This window comes from Pseudorasbora parva, chromosome 1 (assembly GCF_024679245.1).
Source record: "Pseudorasbora parva isolate DD20220531a chromosome 1, ASM2467924v1, whole genome shotgun sequence".
In the NCBI taxonomy this organism is placed as follows: domain Eukaryota; kingdom Metazoa; phylum Chordata; class Actinopteri; order Cypriniformes; family Gobionidae; genus Pseudorasbora; species Pseudorasbora parva.
Window position 1 is genome coordinate 50,842,608 of NC_090172.1, and position 21,022 is coordinate 50,863,629.

Sequence of the window (21,022 nt, forward strand, 5' to 3'; positions counted from 1 at the left end):
GTTCACTATCAATATCAAATTCACTATCAATATAGACTATGCATACTATATTCACTATCAATATCTGCTAACGTTTTATTTTGATGCTCCCCCAACAAACATTCTACTGATTGGAAGTAACTTTGCAAGCAATCTCATATGAGAGTTAGTCAACATTCACATTAATGAGCAGTAGTTGATATGTAGTTGCAAAGTCAGACTTATTTACAATAAAAGGGTTAGTTCACCCAAAAATAAAATTGATGTCATTAATGACTCTAATGTCGTTCCACACCCGTAAGACCTCCATTCATCTTCAGAACACAGTTTATGACATTTTATATTTTAGTCTGACAGCGTATCCAAGTGTGTGCACACTATACTGTCCATGTCCAGAAAGGGAATAAAAACATCATCAAAGTAGTCCATATGTGACATCAGTTAGTTCATTACAATCTCTTGAAGCATCAAAAATACATTTCGGTCCAAAAATAACTTTATTCACCATTGTCTTCTCTTCCGCGTTTGTTTTCAAACCTCAAATAAAGATTCAAACGGTCATGAATCAGCGTATTGATTCATGATTCCGATCGTGTGTCAAACTGACAAACTGCTGAAATCACGTGACATTGGCGATCCAAATCATAAATCAGTACGCTGATTCATGACCGTTTGAATCTTTATTTAAGGTTTGAAAACAAACGCGGAAGAGAAGACGATGCTGAATAAAGTCGTAGTTTTTGTTATTTTTGGACCAAAATGTATTTTCGATGCTTCAAGAGATTCTAACTAACCCACTGATGTCACATATGGACTACTTTGATGATGTTTTCCCTTTCTGGACATGGACAGTATAGTGTGCAGACACTTGGTATACGCTCTTGGACTAAATATAAAATATCTTAAACTGTGTTCTGAAGATGAACGGAGGTCTTACGGGTGTGGAACAAAATTAGGGTGAGTCATTTACGACATAAATTAAATTTTTGGGTGAACTAACCTTTTAAGTGTCTATGTATTTTTCAGTTTGTCCAGATAAGCTACCTGGTCTACAACCCTGGACCCCCGGTCACAATGAAGCCCACAGAGTCACCATCGGTTACGGCCGCAAAGTCATCCTCACCTCATCTGCGACCGTCCATTCCATCGAGATCCTCAACGGAGGTAGGGCTTTCTAATAAAACCTCTTTCAAACATCTCTGCATCATTAAAGTGCCACAAAGATTTACATCCTTCATGATGAAGGCAAAACCTGACATGAGCTGTGACAGGCTTAAATCAAAACACTTTTCAGACGTATCGCCCTGAGCTTGGAATATTCTGGAGTTTGATGGGGGAATTCCATCACATTGCTTGGCAGCAAACATTCTCTGCAAAAATAATTTTCTTACTCAGTGTTTTTGTCTTGTTTTTCCGTAAAATATCTAAACATTCGTAAAGGGATAGGTCACCCAAAAATGAAAATGTTTTATTTGTCTGAAAGAAGAATGTTATATACACCTAGGATGGCTTAAGGGGGAGTAAATCATGGGCTAATTTTCATTTTTGGATGAACTAACCCTTTAAATCAAGATACATTTACTTGACAAGATAGAAAGCCTTAATATATATATATATATATATATATATATATATATATATATATATATATATATATATATTTGATAAATAATTATCAAAGTTAAAGGGTTGGTTCACCCAAAAACCTCCGTTCATCTTCAGAACACAGTTTAAGATATTTTAGATTTAGTCAGAGAGCATATCCAAGTGTATGAACACTATACTGTCCATATCCAGAAAGGGAATAAAAACATCATCAAAGTAGTCCATATGTGACATCAGTTAGTTCATTACAATCTCTTGAAGCATCGAAAATACATTTTGGTCCAAAAATAACAAAAACTACGACTTTATTCAGCATTGTCTTCTCTTCCTGGTTTGTTTTCAATCCTCAAACAAAGAATCGAATGGTTATGAATCATCGTATTGATTCATGATTCAGATCGCTAATGTCAATGGTCAATGATTTCAACAATTTGGCAGTTTGACGCGATCCGAAACATGAATCAGCTGAATTGACCGTAAACTTGTCCCTTAAATCTAATTGGTTGTTTGGAATTTTGTTCTAGGATCAACATAGATGTTGGACTAGGAACATGTTATACTTGGTGAAATAACATTCATAATTTTAAATGTTAAGGTTAAAATCACTTAATTTTGATACATTTTCTGTCAGGACCACTTTCGTCAAAGATGATTGATTGACTGTTAGCATTTAGTTTGGATTGGCAGAATGGTTCTGGGCAATAACTCCCTGCGCATCCATGCAGCCTAGCATGGATAAGAGCAGGGAGAGCAGCAATAAACCCCTTAGCGTAAACAGAACAGAACCAACATGATGTATTGCAGATATCATTAATGTTCATATTAAATGTACAAAATAATTCATGAATTTATTCTGATTCAAGGGGAATTAGAATACCAAATTGTGACTGACAAGAGAAGGCGCTGGGGATGGAGGAGGGTAAATGAGCTCTGGAGACAGATGCTGATAGTACTAAGGAGCTTATATACATGTTTGCTGTGATAGACGTCATATTCCTCCAGACATGATCAGCTGACAGCCAGCTGATGCGAGTTTGACTAATATGACCAGCCAGAACTGACGCTATACGCTTGATTTTTTAAGAAAACAAAACTTCTGTATCTCAATTATACGATATTTATTTAGATATTCAAAGCTAACAAAATTGTTCTAAGAATATTTGCTAATGTTCCTATTAAATGGTTAGTTCACCCAAAAAAAATACAATTAGAGCTTGATTTACTCACCCTCAAGTCATCCTATATGACATTCTTCTTGCAGACAAATACAATCTAGAATGACTTGAGGGTCTAATTTTCATTTTTGGGGGAACTAACCCTTTAAGTTATAAAAACGTTTTCAGTTCGAAACATCAGTTTTTAAAAAATGTCTTTCAAATATTCAAAAAAGTAATTATTTTGCAAACATTATGGAAGTTACTTTTGAATGTTTCATAAATTCCTGAAACATGTAGTAACAAAGACATTAGGAAACATCCAACTAAATGTTTCAGGTAAAAATGTTACATGAATGATCTATAAACAATGTGCACAACTTTGTGCTAACATTTTAAGAACATTAATAAAGATAACTTTGAATGAACATTCTGTTACTGGAAGAATGTTTTTGTTCATAACTTTTGCCAGAACCTTGCCAGAACTTGCCAGAATGTCCTTCTGAGAATGTTCCCTGTTGGCAGGGTTTGTACTGGAAAACAAGTCAAACATACGGAGTAAGAAAACGATTTTATTGCTGTGTTTGTTTACTTTTAGAACTAAATTTGGAGTTGGAAAACATCCTGCATGCTCATTGGTTGAAAATCAGTGGCGAGAGATCAGGATTGGCTTGATTATTTTTTTTTTTTTTAGGGAAGCTTGTGATAGCAGATTCCAATCGACCCATTTTTCTGCGGACTAGGCACATCCTCATCGGGAACAAGGGCGAACTTCACATTGGCAGTCCAGAATGCCCTTACAAAGGCAACCTTACCATCTCTCTCTTTGGCAGGTATATGAATACAAGCTTTAAAAAAAAACATCAGTCTTTCTGAAAAACTCCTGCAGCCTTCATAAGGGCACTTACAGGGTAAAGTTTTGGAGGAGCATTTGATGGATAGGAATGTGTAAGCCTGTAACTTTAACCCCATAAAGCCTATTGGATCATAATTGAGATACAAAAAGCCTCTAATTATCAATGTGATAAAAACCTGTTGCACACAATCTACTACATGCCTTCTGTCGTCTGATTGATAGTTTAAACTTTTTAGCATAATTGTAAAAAGGCCCAGATTTAGGATGTGATTCACATGTATTTTTGCCATGAAATTTTTAGTATTAAATAAATAATATTTCAAGATGAACAATTACTGGACTGAAGTACCCCATTAAAAAAAAACAGCATATGCTGGTTAGGTATGTTTTAAAGCATGGCAGCTGGTTTGAGATGGTTTAAACAGGTCAAGTGCTGGTCCTAAGAAACTAGCTCCAGCTCAGGACCAGCTTAAACCAGCTCATGCCCTACTAAGAACCACCATAAACCAGCTCAAACCAGCTGCCATGCTTCAAAATCAAACAAATATAATACATCTGGCTTTTGAGAAATGCATCTCTCAATCATTATTTTTTTTACATTTATATACACTTTGATTCTACTACAAATTACAAATCTGAATCGCAACTTGAAATTTGAAGGCATTCTCAATTCAATTCTGGCACACAACCCTTGTCTGGCTATCACCAGACCAAGCTCAATTTAAGATCGAACATTGGTCTGGCGAGTCTGTGCTGTATTTTCTACTGCACAAGAGGCGTGATAAACGAGCATTGTTCAAATGACTCCGTACGCAATTGGATAGTCCTTCAACCAATCAAACCACAAGAGGCGTGTTTAACAGGCAATGACCCATAAATTCTCATAACTTCCGTCATCATGTTAAACCCGCAAATAGTTTGCCAGGTGGATAAGCCAGTCTGTGATTGGTTCCTGAAAAAGTGTAACAGTATGACTGCATTTGACAATACGAAATAAAATAAAAGTTCAAAAAAGAAAAGAAAAAGTGTAACAGAAGCAGTAGAAATGATTGGTCAAGTTTCCAGACTGAGTTGCCAGGCAAAATCAAATCGCCGGCTGATCAGGCTAGGTTTACCCAGTCTAACACAATCCTGTAAGGGAATATCTGATCAGTTGTATTTTTCTTGTTGTTGTTGTTTTTCAAAAAGGTCTGATGACAGTGAGGTTGAACACAGTTATTTTGGGCGAAAGTACATTGGCGTTGGAACTGGAGGAACCTTGGAGATTCACGCGGGAAAGAAGCTGTCATGGACGTTCCTGAACAAAACACTTCATCCTGGGCAGGGTAATGAGAACAGTTACCATTTCGAGAGGAGCTGGGGCAACAGAGGCATCATCATTCACGTCATCAACCCCAAGACTGGAGAGGTGTTTCACTCTGATAGGTCTGTGAGACATGACTCCACATTTTCTGTTTTTAAAGTGTGTTTTTATTTAATGCAGTGTTGCTTCTTGATGGATTAGTGGCTGTTACTTCAGTACATCTTGTAAAACCAACTAACTGATGGTTTTAATGTGCAGTTGGAATTAAAACAGTAATTACAAATAGACTGTCAAAACAAACAGCGCATCCAAGTTGGCATCGCTGCAGGCAATTGATCAGCAACTATTTTTCATTGCAGAAACGATCGTCTGTTATTGAATCATAGACTTCAAAACAATCATTCATACTCAGTATGCTTACTGGCTTCTGTAACGTTCGTTGACTGCTCTATGATTAATCTCTGTGACCCACTTTTACGTTTGTGTGTGTGTGTGTGTGTGTGTGTAGGTTTGACACATATAGGAGCAAGGACGAGAGCAGACGGCTGGCCCAGTATGTAGACGAGGTAGAAACTGGGCAGATCTTGGCCATGGTGGTTAATGATGAAGGATCCAACAACCTGGAGGATCTGGCTAAAAAGGCTCTCACTAAGCTGGGTAGCCGGCACTTCCATCGACTTGGTTTCCGGTAATATGACACATTTCCAACTTACCAATACCTGCTTATCCATGACATGTCTAGAGTTTTCTTCAGCATTAGTTGAGAATTGGACACTGAATATAGGGTAGTCTGATTTAGTCGAGTATGCATGTGTCAATCAGCCTGACTGCATTCACATTTTTCTCTTTGCATCGCTGCTAGTCTGAGACCAGTGAACTATGTTTCTTGAAATAGCACCTAAATCAGTGGCAACCCCTGGTCCTTCAGTTCTACCTTGTTGCGCACAGAGTTTAGTTCCCATTTTAATAGCAAACTAGAGAAAACTTTTACGGAGTGTTTGATGAAAATGAAAATAAAATATGCCTTGAGGTTGTGGAAATAATAAGGCAATAATAAGTGAAAAATAACATATATTTTATTAGTGATAGATGCTATTTACTAAGTGAAAATTGTGATATCTTCTATTTACACCATGTAAAAGTAGCAGTTCTTTGTGATATAATTTAAATAGGAATTAAATGCTGTTTATACTTTTTGACAGATACATACTATTTAGTATTGTTGTACATTAACAGGATATAATATTAATATAGAGTGTAAATGCTTATTTATTAAAACTATTAGTGCAGCCTTAATGGGACAACAATGAGACAATTAATGGGACACATTCCCCTAACCCTACCCAATAAATAATTGTATAATTATTAAACATTTTGCACTATTTCCATTTTCAAAACATTTGCTTAATTTTGATTGAAAGTAAATGCCTTTCTAATGTATTATGTGATTGGGAAAGGGAACGGGAGAAGAGCAAGCTTGACCAAAGGCGGATTCGTACCTGGGTCGATCGCGTCAACCTAGATCCTTAAACATTACGCTTTCCTGACTACACTTTGCTTTTGTGCATTGTTTTGGCATTGCTAGTTTTAAAGATGCCATATTATGCCCTTTTACATATTATGTCTTTGTTTTGTTTTTGGAGTCTAATAGAATAGGTCTTCATGTTTGAATGTTCAAAAAACATTGCTTTTCACATATTTTACATTGTTGCAATGTTGCAGCACCTCTCTTCTCAGTCTGTAAGTAAGGCTCTGTTTAGTTCCAGTCTCTATGAAGCCCCTCCTTCTGAAAAGTGCAATGTACTCTGATTGATTGGCTAGAGGAGTGTGTTGTGATTGCTCAACTGCTTCCAGCGTTTCAGTTTCAGAAATGTCACACCCCTCACCATGACCACGAGTTTCAACACACTACTAACACAACTGAACTCTTTATTTTGAGTATGAAATTATTTAAATGATGAATACTATGACGTGTACATTCCTGGAAGAAACACAAGACTACAATGGAGGCGTTCCAGGGAGTTCAGAAACAGTGCGTACTGATATAGGGAATAACTCCCTTCGGAGTGACTTTGCTTTTGAAAGTTGAAAATATAAAAAGGCACAATAGGCTATCTTTAATTAAAATAAAAAAACAAGCCAAGTCACTTGGAAAATTAAATAATGTGGAATCTTTTTATTGTAATTTTTCAATTACACAAAGTTTTTTTTTTTTGTGTTGTTGCCTAAAAAGTCATTAATGGCATACCATGCAAATTTATACCAGAATAATGTATATAATACGGCCAGCTAACTAATACTGTTAGGATGGATAATAATGCATTTGGGATGCGGTGCAAAATTGGCTGGTTCAGTTGTGTTTGATTAGAGTTGGAACTGAATTCTGCAGGATGGTTCATCTCCAGGAACAGCGTTTGGGCAGCTCTTTCAGTTTATGGAATATAGATTGCATGAATTTATGAAGTTATTACTAGAAAATTACTAGAGCGAATCCTATAACGTTGCAAATGGGCTGCAGATCGTTATGAAAAATCCACAGAAATCCCTTTAATATATAGCTGTATATCTTTCTGAATGTCTTTCTTCTATGGAATTGTATTTGAAACAAAGCTTTTGATATAACTCCATTATGTCTCATTAACGATGAAATGACAACCTCTGAGCATTTTTTTTCTTCTTCTGTGGAATGGTTAAAATAAAATAGTTGTTTACATGAGTGAAGCTGGGCTGTGAGAATAATATCAGCATAGCTGTGAGAGATAACAACTTTTGGATAATTAAAATGTTTAATGAAACACCAGGCTATAAATCCAGAAACGGCACTACATGTGATGCCTGCAAAAATCATTTGCTATTAAACTTTACAATCACATATGACTGACACTTATGTTTCCCACACACACAAATCTAATCACAGCAGGAAAAATAGCTCAGCATAGAGGCCTATATATATACATATATATACAATTTTGCTAGACCATATATATATATATATATATATATATATATATATATATATATATATATATATATATATATATATATATATATATATATATATATATATATATGTTAGCAGCAGATTTCAACTATTTTCTTTTCACTCTCCGGTCTCTAAAATCGAAATGCAGTATAATTGCATGCTTGCTTCCTTAGATGTGAAAATGGCCATTGGAACAAAGCAAGTTTATTTGCTACTAAGTGCTTTCCTACAAAGCTCTGAGAATTGTATATGAAAAACTTCCATTCCAATGATTAGTTGAATGTTCTGTAAGCAGCAGAAAGCAGACAGTCAGTGAATAGAGCAGGTAGGTGTGAGCACTGCCATAACAATGCAAGAAAACACGTTAAGTATGCTCATTTTGCATACATGTAAAACTTATTTATTCTTTTAGAAGTGCATTTGTGAGGTCAGGCACTGATGTTGGATGAGAAGGCCTGGCTCGTAGTCTCCGCTCTAATTCATCCCAAAGGTGTTCTATCAGATTGAGGTCAGGACTCTGTGCAGGCCAGTCAAGTTCGTCAAACTAAAAGTCTTTATGGACCGTGCTTTGTGCACTGGTGTGCAGCCATGTTGGAACAGGAAGGGGCCATCCCCAAAAAGTTGGGAGCATGAAATTTTCCAAAATGTATTGGTATGCTGAAGCAGTAACCCAAAACCCAACCCCAACCTAACCCAAACCCTGAGAAACAACTCCACACCATAGTCCCCTCTCCACCAAACTTTAAAATTGGTACAATCCAGTCAGGCAAGTTCTGTTCTCCCGGCTAGTTCATTGATTGCCAGACAGAGAAGCATGATTTTGTCACTCCAGAGAACACATCTCCACTGCTTTAGAGTCCAGTGGTGGCGTGCTTTACACCACTGCATCTGACACTTTGCATTGCACTGGAAACTTATTCCATGAAACACCCTATGCACTGTTCTTGAGCTAATTTGAAGGCCACACAAAGTTTGGAGTTCTGTAGCTATTGACTTATTGCAAAGGTGGAAACCTATCACGCTACCACGCTTGAATTCACTGAGCTCCTGAGAGTGACCCATTCTTTGACAAATGTTTGTAGAAGCGTCTGCATGCCTAGGCGTTTGATTTTATACACCTGTGGCCATGGAAGTGATTGGAACACTGAATTTAATCATTTAGAGGGGTGTCCCAATACTTTTGTCAATTCATAATGTATGTATATAAATTAACACTAATAAAATAATGGTTTAACTTAGGGACAGTTTAAGAGTGTCAATCAGTGATTTTTTTCTATATATCAGAAAATTGGACTTTGGTTTGCGGTGTGATTTCCTCCCAAAATCTCTGCATCGTCGTATGCCGTGGGCGTTGTATGCACAGAGAGCGCTCCTGTTGGACAGATGGAGAATTGGACACCTCTTTGGCCCATCAGTCTGTTTATCTCAGAATGGAGAAGGGGCTGATGGGAAACTCCAGCATTATAATTACCCATTTCTCTCTGAGAAGCACAAGCTGCCAATCACATCTTAAGTCAACATCATTTACAGCAGAGAAAGTCAGAATGTTTGTCTAGGAGGGACAACTTATTCATGGCCAACTCCTCAGACTTATCTGTCCCTCATTCATCTCCCTCTTTCTCCTATGTGCGTGTGCGTGTGTGTGTGTGTGTGTGTGTGTGTGTGTGTGTGTGTGTGTGTGTGTGTGTGTGTGTGTGTGTGTGTGTGTGTGTGTGTGTGTGTGTGTGTGTGTGTGTGTGTGTGTGTGTGTGTGTGTGTGTGTGTGTGTGTGTGTGTGTCTCTGCAGGCATCCGTGGAGTTTTATTACAGTCAAAGGGGACGCCTCCTCAGCGGTCGAGGATCATGCCGTCTATCAGGGTGAGCCTCTTTTGCCAACGTCTTTGCTCAGCGATGGAAAGCAAACAGCAGCACATAAAGGAAATATCTTGAAGGCGAGCCGATTCTGTCTCCTGATGCTAGTGTGTGTTTGTGTGTTCAGGAACCAAGGCTTCATCTGAGGCCAGGAGCTCTCGGGTGTTTCACTCAGGTTACGGAGAGCATTTCACCATCACCACCATCAGTCAGTGGGTTCAAGGTACAAACACACCTCTCCACCTCTGCAAAACACACACCCATGACTCATTTTTTCAGGTCCAGGTTGGTTTATACCAGTTTGTTGGTCTAGCTGGTGAAAAGCAAAATTTAATCAAATAGTTCATTCAAAAGTTAAATAGTTTTCATCATTTACTCAACCTCATGTCATATTCTGTATTCACAAAAGTTTAGCAGAATAGGGTCGGTTGAGCTTTGAAAACAGCATAAGCAGAAAAGCTGCATGAAAGTATCATATGTTTTATATTCAATAAATAAAAATTTCAGGGTAGGGTCAGCATAATAGCGACTGTTAAACTCTGAAATGATCTGACAGATAAAAATGTCAATATGTTTCTCAAATAAAAGCAATCGCATGATTTCAGAGGACTTGGGATTGGATTACAGCGTATGGTCATATCATATTCAGTTGCGTTAACTGAAAATGTTCCATCATTTACTGAATTTTAAGAAGATTGACTGACACTTTCCATCATTTTGACAGATTAAAAAGTTGTATCTTTCTACTTTAGAATCATTCTCAGAGTGAAATATACTAGTAGATTAAACTGAAGAAAATATAATTTAAAGTGTCTCTGTGAAAATAAATGTGAGAAGATTTGAGGAGAGAAAAAAGTTTCCAAGCGTAGTCCAGGGAAATGATTCATATGTTATTGCTCATTAAATCAAGGGTCTCTTTCACACTGTGAGAGCAGTAAAGGCCCAAAACCTACAACTCAGTGGTTGGCAAAACTAAAATAAAAAAGCTCTTGCAGAAAGAGAGTTATTTTTCCTGCAAGAGAAGATATCAATGTCACATTGAAGAATATCAAGTGCTACAGTCTTTTAAAGATGGACAAAAATAGAACTTGACAGACAATGTTCAACCCAGTGTGTTAGAGTAAAGGATAATGATTATTTGTAGCGCAACCTCTGGTCAGATGTACTAATCATGTTGAGATTTTGTTCTTTTTGCAGCTTGGCAGTATAATTCACACTCCACTTTTGATGCATGAAAAAAAAAACTGCTCAGACGGTCTGTTTAACATCTCCCATTGTGTTTCTAGGAAGAAAGAATAATAGAGGGTTACAATGACATGGAAATAGGCAGAAGTTTTCCTTTAACTAGTAAATCTCATAGACTTTCTTTTTGATGTCCTGATGAGTAAGCTAGTTTTGGTGATACCTGATGGTATATCCTAACCAGCCATTATACAACAATATCCGGCAACAAATTCTTTATCTATCTAGCCTGACAAGCCAGACCCACATCAAGATGTTTGGTCTGGAAACTCACCATAGACAGGGCTCAATCCGAGGGGCGGGATAAACGGTTGTCTTTCAAACTCCCTCTGCACGCGATAGGATAGCGCTACACCAACCAGAGCAACGAAGGTGAAACAGAGCTTGTTGATAGATTAAATATTCACCGTATCCGGTCGGCTAAACTCCGAACACATCTTCCCTTTTCACTTCAGTGCCGTTCTTTGTTCTTTTCTCAGAGAAAAGCTTAACTCCAAGTCTTCCAGAGTCGCGGTCAAAGCTGATTCGAAAGACCGCCGCCATTCGCCAGTTTCTGTATTTACTAGAAGCACGCAAACGCAACTCGTCGTCATTATGGCCCCACCCGCCAATTCTATACACGATTTGATTGGCCCGTCCAGATTGAGAGGAATACAGCTCTGAAGGGTATTGAGAGTTCCTAGACGACACTTGCGGGCAGATTAAATTTGCTGCCGCTAGGGTGCGTCTAGATTTCTAGGCTATTATCTATCCTCACAGAAAGAGAAAATGCTGAAAACACAACATAGCTTATATTACCATAATGGATTTTTTAAATAAACACTACAGTTAAAGGGTTAGTTCACCCAAAAATGAAATTGATGTCATTAATGGCTCACCCTAATGTCATCCCACACCTGTAAGACCTCCGTTCATCTTTGGAACACAGTTCCATTAAGAGAAATGTTCTGTTCCTTTAATGAAAGTGAATACACACTATACTGTCCATGTCCAGAAAGGGAATAAAAACATCATCAAAGTAGTCCATATGTGACATCAGTTAGTTAACTAGAATCTCTTGAAGCATCAAAAATACATTTTGGTCCAAAAATAGCAAAAACTACGACTTTATTCAGCATTGTCTTCTCTTCCGCGTTTGTTTTCAATCCTCAAATAAAGATTTGAACGGTAATGAATTAGCAGATTGATTCATGGTTCGGATCGCCAGTGTCACGTGATTTCAGCAGTTTCACACAGAAGAGTAGACAATGCTTTGGGGTCAGTAAGATTTGTATTTTACTTTAATTTTACTTAATTTTATTCACCAAGAATGCCTTAAAATGATCAAAAGTGACCGTGAAGACATTTATAATGTTTACAAATATTTCTACTTCAAATAAATTATGATTTTTTTTCCAACTTTATTCATCAAAGAATTTGAAGAAAAAAAAGAAAGAAAAAAAAAAAAAAAAATATATATATATATATATATATATATATATATATATATATATATATATATATATATATATATATGTTAATCAGCAGAACAGTTTTCAACATTAATAATAAGAAATGTTTCTTGAGCAGCAAATCAGCATATTAGAATGATTTCTTAAAGATCTTGTGGCACTGAAGACCCCCCAAAAACATAGCAAATTGTGCAAGTAGATGAATTCAGGGTGATTGGGACACTTTTGCCATTGAGATGACTTGGACAAAGTGTCCCAATCATTCGGAATTCACAGCTAGATTAAATAATGCTGCTAAAATCAATCTACAATTGAGTGTTCCACCTGCTATTTGGTTCACCTCCTCCAATATCTTGATCTCAGTAATCTCGACGCTGTTAAATAATATCAGCGTGGCGTCTGTCTGTCCACCCCCGAGTACCAGCATCTTAATTACCCAGCCAACCACTTACACCTGTACTTCCTCAACCAGCGCCTCAATCGCACAGTCCAAAAGAACATCCCCATTCTGAAGATGCCATCTGTTTGTTCATCACCAAAGCGATAATTTAGTTAACAAGTGTGCAAGATCTTATTATGGGCAGAGAATGAACTCATTTAGATGTAGAATTAAAGTCCTGCCGTATGATTACAGCGCACAGATGGGGAAAAGTGGGCGAAATTTACTCTGGAATTCCGGGAACAAGTTTGGGCCCATTAAAAATCAAATTGAAAGTTTTGTGTTTTTTAGCTTTGAGACCATGGATATACTATTGTACTCCTAAAAGTTGAGCTTTTCTGGATGTATGCAACTGTTTGGTGTTGGGAGGAACATTTTTTAATTAAAGACGTCTCATCTGCTCGTTAAGGCTGCATTTATTTGGTCAAAAATACAGTAATATAAGTAATATTATTACAAGTTTAAAGAACTGTTTGCTATTTCAATATATTTTAAAATGTAATTTATTCCTGCAACGCAAAGCTGAATTTTCAGCATCATCACTCCAGTCTTCAGTGTCACATGATCCTTCAGAAATCATCCTAATATGCGGATTTGATTCACAAGAAACATTTCTTGTTTTGTGAAAGTGGAAACTGTGATACATTTTCTCAGGATTCTTTGATGAATAGGAAATTCAAAAGAACTTGAAATATATATTCGAGAAATTTCAAGTGTTCACGCTGAAATTTCTCGAATATATATATGTAACAGTGTGAACACTTGAAATTTCTCGAGATCTCCCTGATCATAGCGGGGAGTGAAGGAGAAACATCTTTTCAAATGCATGGCAAACGTGTCTTTTTTATTGTATTTGGTTTATATATATATAAATATATATATATTGTATTTGGTTTATATATATATTGTATTTGGTTTATATATATATATATATATATATATATATATATATATATATATATATATATATATATATATATATATATATATATATATATATATATATATAAACCAAATACAATATATATATAAACCAAATACAATATATATATAAACCAAATACAATATATATATATATTTATATATATATAAACCAAATACAATATATATATATATATTTATATATATATAAATATATATATATTTTTTTCTTTGAGTCATTATAAGACATTGTTAATATCTTTACTGTCACTTTTAATACAAGTTAATGTATATGAAGTTTTTTATTTTTTTATTTCCTTTTTGTATTTCCTATTGAAAAAGGAAGTTGATAAACTGCAATGGATGATTTTACAATTATGAATAAAATATTATTGTAATACGTTTTATAAGAAAATATTTCAATCATTCTACTTCAAAATGTCCCATTTAATTCAGTTATTTAGAAATCTTGTAATTTCTTTAATTATTTGTGACATTTTCTAGCAGCTTTTGAGTAAAAATTATTTCAAATAAATCCTACACCATTTTTTTTCTTAGTTTATGAGACATATGAAGAAAAATAATTAACTGGCATAGCCTTTAATTTACATCACAGCCATTATGATCTGCTACTTTGTCCATTGTACAAAAATATGTGGAAGTCCCTGTCAACAAGATTAATAAGATTAGTATGTTAAGTAATAATTTTGTCCAAAAAAAAAAAAAAGTTATATTTTGTTTTTAAATCTTAATAACTTGTTTTGGCAAGTTTTAGGTGTACCAAAGCTGTATTGATTAGCCTCAAAGCTAAACCCTAATGCGCATAACATTTTCAAGTGACGGTAGCATGGGAGTGATTTTTCAAGTCGTTGGTAACGTACAATATACACTTCAGTATGACACCAATTCACTTCCCACATGTTAATATACACAGTACATTTTTGACCACAGTCTTGGAGTGGTTTCTGAGAGCTCTTCTGCACTGGAGGGCTCTATATAATTTGTTGTAGCTCCTAATCATTTTCAAGTATTCCCCTAACAGCGTGAACACTTGAAATTTCTCGAGATTTCCCTGATCTTAGCGGGGAGTGAAGGAGAAACGTCTTTTCAAATGCATGGCAAACGTGTCTTTTTTATTGTATTTGGTTTGATTTGAATGCAGTGCAACTGAAGTAGGCTGAGTTCCCTGTAGGATTGGCAGTGCAGACGGCAAAACAGGGAGGGTGAACTGCAATTATCTCTGCATAAATAGGCTTTGACAGGCAGAATTGCAAAGCAGGAAGATTAAAGATGTAAATGAGACTAATATCTACACCGAGCCTGTTTGTTGGGCAGTGCTGGAGGGATGGCAGCATTCTTCTGCGTTTTAATCTGTGCGTCTGTTTGTGTGGTTTTAGAGGCTGAATGGACAGAATGGTTTGACCGTGATGACGAGAGGGGGTCAGGTGACTGGGAGAAACTGTCCGACCTCCACAAAGCTTTTCCAGAGCGTCTGTGCAGTAATCCTGTTGATATTGAGGTAAACATATGTTTGGATGAATGGAAGACGAATTTATTGCTGATTATTAAATGCTTCTATTTTTACTAAATAATCTGTGAAATTGAGTTTTCACATATGTTTTGCATGTTTGTAAACCAAACAAATATTGTAAGTAAAAACAGGCATTAAACAGCAGAAACAATCACATTGGCCTATTTAAAAAAACAATGGTAGTATTGGCTAATACCTTGCGGACCCAGGCAAGGGTGTCTGTTAAAGACTCGAAACACCCGTTGACCCCACTGATGACGTGTCCAAGTGGCCTCAGACAGTGGACTGCGAAGTCCACTTCACACGGTATTCCGCCATCTTAAGTGACATTCCAATCCAAAGGGGTGAACATGCAGTGTAAAATATTACATGTTTAATAAGTTATGACAACAACAAAAATTAAATTAGTTATACAAGATGCAACTAATTTTTTAAAGTCAGTTTAACATAATCTAAGTCAAAATAACTTAAACATACAAGTCGATTCTACTTAAAAATTTCAGGCTGCGACTTTTTTTTTTTGTGTAGTTTGAAGGGTACTGCGAACAGCATAGGGAAGAAGGGAACATCGATACATCACTTCACAGGAAATGGAGAGTAAAAATCACCCAAATGTCATTGCGCATCGCATCCCCTGTCTGAACTGAGTTTACATTTGCATTTGAATATTCATAGATATTGGGGGTGCCACAATACTCAATATAATATTAAACTGTTCGGTACGGCATTCACGGTTCAATACGCACTGGTTAATTTTGTTTTTTCCGGTTTTGCATTTAATTTATTATTTCAATTTCTTTCCAATTGAAATATTTCTCTCAGTTTATTTCGGCTCTGTTTGAGTGTGCCTGTGAGTCTACGTGCTGATATGAGTAAAGTTAGGGGGTGTTAGCCGCGTTTTAAAGCCTTGCTGGTTAAACATTTCATTCGCTTGCTATGCACTGTTTTACATTGAGCACGCGCATTAAACGTCTGTCAAACACACGTGATTACTGGACAGAATTATAGTGCTAATACTGTCAAATACACACAAGGTTAACATATAAATGCAGTCGGTTATGTCTAAAGTGAAAGGAAAATTGCGTGCGTCTATGAGATGCGAGAAGGTCTTCAATTGACAGCAGCGCAGCGTTAAAGGGACAGTTCACCTCTTACATGATTTAATAATTAAAAAAACACCTTTAATACAGTAGCTTTTAATCAATGTTGTATATTGAAGGATATGTAGTTTTAATTTTAGCCTACAATTATTCATTCAAATTCATACTTAAATGCTACTGTACATCTCTGAGCTGCCACTGTAAATCTTTATATATATTTATTTTATTTTATACAATACACTGGGAATGTGTACAAGGGTTTTTTAAGTAAAGTTTTAAGTGTAAGTAAGGATTTTCTTTTAAGTATAAGTAAGGATTTTTTCTTTTATAAGTCTTTTAAGTGAAATATAGAAAGAGTATTCTAGAAAAAGAGTAAATATAGAAAAGTAAATTTTCTCCTTAACCCTTTTCTGTTCCTGTCGCCTAAGATTAGAATACAAAAAAAAAAAAAAACGAACCGAACCGAACCGAACCGAATCGAAAAACTGTGGTTAAAATCCGAGGTATGTTATTAACCCGTTGGCTAACTGTATTGTTGCATCCCTAATAGATATTATACAAACTAGAGTATTTATAAATGGTTATGGCAGTAACTGTTACATTTGCATATAATATTTTATAAATATGTAAACAATTTAAAAGTGTTAAGAAGCAGCTGAGGGCTGTCGTTTTTTTATATTTTACTTTATTTACCCCAGGAATGTTTACTATGCATGTTTACTATTACTAAGCTGCGCGTAGAAAAGAAAGTGCACTAGATGAGACCGCCACAAAGGCCATTTATTAAGAATACACAAAGTTTACCAAATTAACATTTATTTTCATATTAAATGAGAGGTACAGCTTCAAATCTGTTTATAGTCAATAGCCTACAGGTATATGTAAACTAATGGACAATTTTTTTATTATATCTTTTAGATACATGATGTGTGTTTTGTAAAGTAAATTAGGCTACAATATTAATTTATGTTTTATTATAATCTGCGCAACCCCGTCTTCACCTTTCTTTAATGACGTTGCATGGCGTTTCACATGAGCGATTATTGTCAGGGAAGTCCACTTCAGCTGATATACCGTGCTTAGGGACTAGGGAGCAGTGAACACTGCGTAGAGACCCTGTCGAATGGAATGCACCCAGGGTATGTTAGAACAGGATGCTTCAATAAATCACACCTATTCCAGTTTTGGCATCCTTTTATGTTTGGCATCCGTTCATATGGTTAAAAAAAATACAATAAAAACAGCAATACTTATATTATTACAAATTAAAATTACTTTTGAATTTAAATATATATTTTTTTATTTTAAAATGTCATTTATTTCAGTGGTGCTGCTTCATATTTTTGTGGAAACCATGATAGTTTTTTTTAAGGATTCATTGATGAATAGAAAGTTAAAAAGAACAGCATTTATGTGAAATAAAAAATATTTCGTAACATCATAAATGACTTTACTGTTTGTTTAACTCAAATGAATGCATCCTTGCAGAAAAAAAAATATTAAGTACAAAACTTTTGAATGGTATTGAATGTGAGAGATGACTGTTTCACTGTATTTAAAATGTCCTCTTTTGCCTTCAGGCTGAAACTCTTGACAGCATCCCTGCCAACATGACAGGAGAAGTCTTCTCCAAGTTTGACAGAAACTATGGCTTTGTATGCCTCAACAAAGAGCAGGTGGATGGGATTTGCCACAACTACCGAGTGCGTTTCCTGTGCGGCAAGCTCGGTATGTTTAAAGCAGTCTGCTCTTCTCTTCCTGAGAAACTCTTTTCAGTCAGTCAGTTGTTCACCCTCATGTCGAAACCCCTAAAACTATTTTATAGAACACAAAATTGAAGATTTTAGGTACAATGTACCTCACGCTGCTCTTTTGCATAAAGAAATTGAATGGTAGCAGTATGCATATCTCTCTCTATGCATGGGGTCAGGTGACATAGCTGCTTTTCATCGTCTCAACAAACATGAATACGGTGTTACATTTGGCCAAACTATTGTATATTTCCCATGCTGTAAGTGAAATCAGCATTAAAACTTAATAATGTACAGTACATCAGAAACAGTGACACAGAAATCATCTAACATTAGTATGATCAGACAAATAATAATTTTTCAAAACTTTATGGCCAGTAAGATTTCTTCATGTTTTTGAAAGAACTCTTTAAAGCTCACCAAGGCAATCTCTTTCATTCTGTTGTACAGTCATGATATGGCTCTTCATAAATTATCTGTGAAACTTTGAGCTTTGATTAGAGCTGTATTCTTTAGATACAGACTAAAATGTCAGCAGGGGGCATGTGTTAATGAAGTAAAAAGATCAAAACAAGTTAATCAAATCATGAAATAAACTTAAAGGAAGTGTATGTAAGATTGTGGCCAAAACTGGTACTGCAATCACTTTCAAATGACTGTAGAGCGGTGTATCCTCTCTCCTCCTCCCCCTGACTCGAGGTTGCCAGATAGGCTGCAGGATCAGCAGGAACGTTTGTAGCTGCAGCTGTGGTAACTAGAGCCGATCTGGCAACCCGGATGCCGAATCACTACTGACTCGTGATTGGTAGATAGGTGGAGGGAGGAGCTTAAGGCCAAATCACAACATGTCAACATCAACATCAGTTGAGGGCTGCAACAACAACTTTTAAATGACAATATCCTGGCCGGACTACTGTCAGTGATATAAGTATTTGAAATTAACATGATTTCTTAATGCCTAGTGACATATCAGGGCCATTTTATGATGAATTGAAATACATTTCTTACATACAGTTCCTTTAATAAATGAATAAAATCCAGAAGTGTCAAGTAACTAAGTACAAATACTTTGTTACCTTACTTAAGTAGAAATTTGGGAGTAATTATTTTTTTAAAATATTTTTTAGTAATTATTTTTGCTTCTACTCTATTACTACTCTACTCTACTCGACTCTACTTCTATTTTCATTAAATTATCTGTACTTTCTACTCCTTACATTTTAAAAATAGCCTCATCACCCCTATTTCATTCCAGCTTGTGATCATTCAAAAAACAAAAACAAAAAATAGACGAGTTAATTTCTTAATTTTTTAAGTAATTTCTGTCAAATGTCATGAGAGTTTGTGAAAGCTCTGACGTCCTTTATAAGTGATTTGTGATGACCTCAAGAGCTCACGTCAGCCCTGCCCTCTTAGACAGATTCTGGTAAACAACTTCAGCTTTTAAATTTGTCAAATAAAGTGTGCACTTTGCAGCCTATATTTAGACAAAAATGGATGAAAAGCTTCGGAAATATACTTCCCGCACTTTGCAGTTTTGTAACATTGATTTTATTCCACTAAACATAATCTGCAGTGTGCAAGTGCACCAAAACAGACATTTTATTGTCAATCAAGTTAAACAGCTCTCAAAGATTGCAGGCCAAATCCCATACATGTCACATTTTGTGCTCCTCCTGTCAATGATTTTAACAGAATGCAGAGGTCACAGCAATGCCTGAAGTATTGGAGTTTTCAGTCACATGTTTCAAGGTTTTTTCCCCCTCAAAATAACTTGGTACATGATGTTTATTGGTTGAAATTGTTTTGTGTTAATCTAAACCACTGTCTGTTTGTAAATTCAGTCCAGGCTAGTTGATAATATGCCATTCTATAATTGCTAACATGCTGCCACATAGCTTGGAAGTTTCTCCATCTGATTATAAGTCAGAATGCTTTATCTGGATGTCTTTCCTATAAAAGACATTTTAAATAACTCTTGTCACATTATGACTGATTGTGACCATTACATGAACTGATTGATGACATTTATTCGTTTTCTCATGCAGAAAGATGCATGCATGATAAAAATAGCCTGTTATTGATAATGCTTTCAAAATGCATTGCTTCACTTTTAATGCATTTAGTAAGGGACAAAAATACATAAAAGATGTGTAGTTGAGTTTGATTCCTGGGAAACGCATGACATTTGTTTGAATTGACTATTGCTTGAATGAACTGTAAGTTGTTCTGGATAAAAGCACCTGTCGATGCAAATCTCATTAATGCTGGCATGTAAAGGCAATGGAATACGGCTGTGTCATCATGTGACCTTGTTGCTTACAACGACTTTACGCTTGTTAAATGTCTCTGGATTTGATTGATGGGACATTTTTTGAGGGTCTTCTATCAATAATTGAACTGATAAAATAAACACTGATAATAAGATCTTTGGTACGGAGAAAGTGTTTGACTGGTCATGTATAAAATTCAATTCATGCACACATTTTCATGCATCTTTAATGGGTTTCAGATCAGATTTGGCTAACACTGCATATAAATCTTTATATAGGTCATGACAGTTATTGACCATATGTGCATCAGCGCATGCTAATTATATGTGTGTTGTGTCCTTCAACAGTGCGTCCACATGCCTCCATTTCCGTAGACACCTTGTCTAACTGCAGTATTCTGGAGCTAGCGGACGAGCCTCAGGGTTGGACATTCGGCGACAGGATTGTGGTGGCCAGCACGGACTATTCCATGCACCAGGCTGAGGAGTTCAGCATCTTGCCTTGTCCCTCTTGCTCGAGGAACCAGATCAAAGTGGAAGGTCAGTTATAGCTCTGAAATTCCTGAAGGTGTAAAGCATTTTGT

At 36.0% G+C, this 21,022-nt stretch overlaps 1 protein-coding gene across 2 annotated transcripts in view; it reads left to right on the forward strand.

Moving 5' to 3' along the window:
* Window positions 1-21,022, forward strand: part of cemip (cell migration inducing hyaluronidase 1) — a 189,627-nt gene that overhangs the window by 109,144 nt on the left and 59,461 nt on the right. For both annotated transcript variants that reach the window (XM_067444991.1, XM_067444997.1), the window contains exons 3-11: window positions 1,006-1,143; window positions 3,433-3,571; window positions 4,783-5,019; window positions 5,406-5,585; window positions 9,667-9,737; window positions 9,859-9,954; window positions 15,182-15,303; window positions 17,996-18,143; window positions 20,787-20,978. In XM_067444991.1, coding sequence (XP_067301092.1) covers window positions 1,006-1,143; window positions 3,433-3,571; window positions 4,783-5,019; window positions 5,406-5,585; window positions 9,667-9,737; window positions 9,859-9,954; window positions 15,182-15,303; window positions 17,996-18,143; window positions 20,787-20,978 — 1,323 coding nt within the window. The remainder of the gene's footprint in view (window positions 1-1,005; window positions 1,144-3,432; window positions 3,572-4,782; window positions 5,020-5,405; window positions 5,586-9,666; window positions 9,738-9,858; window positions 9,955-15,181; window positions 15,304-17,995; window positions 18,144-20,786; window positions 20,979-21,022) is intronic.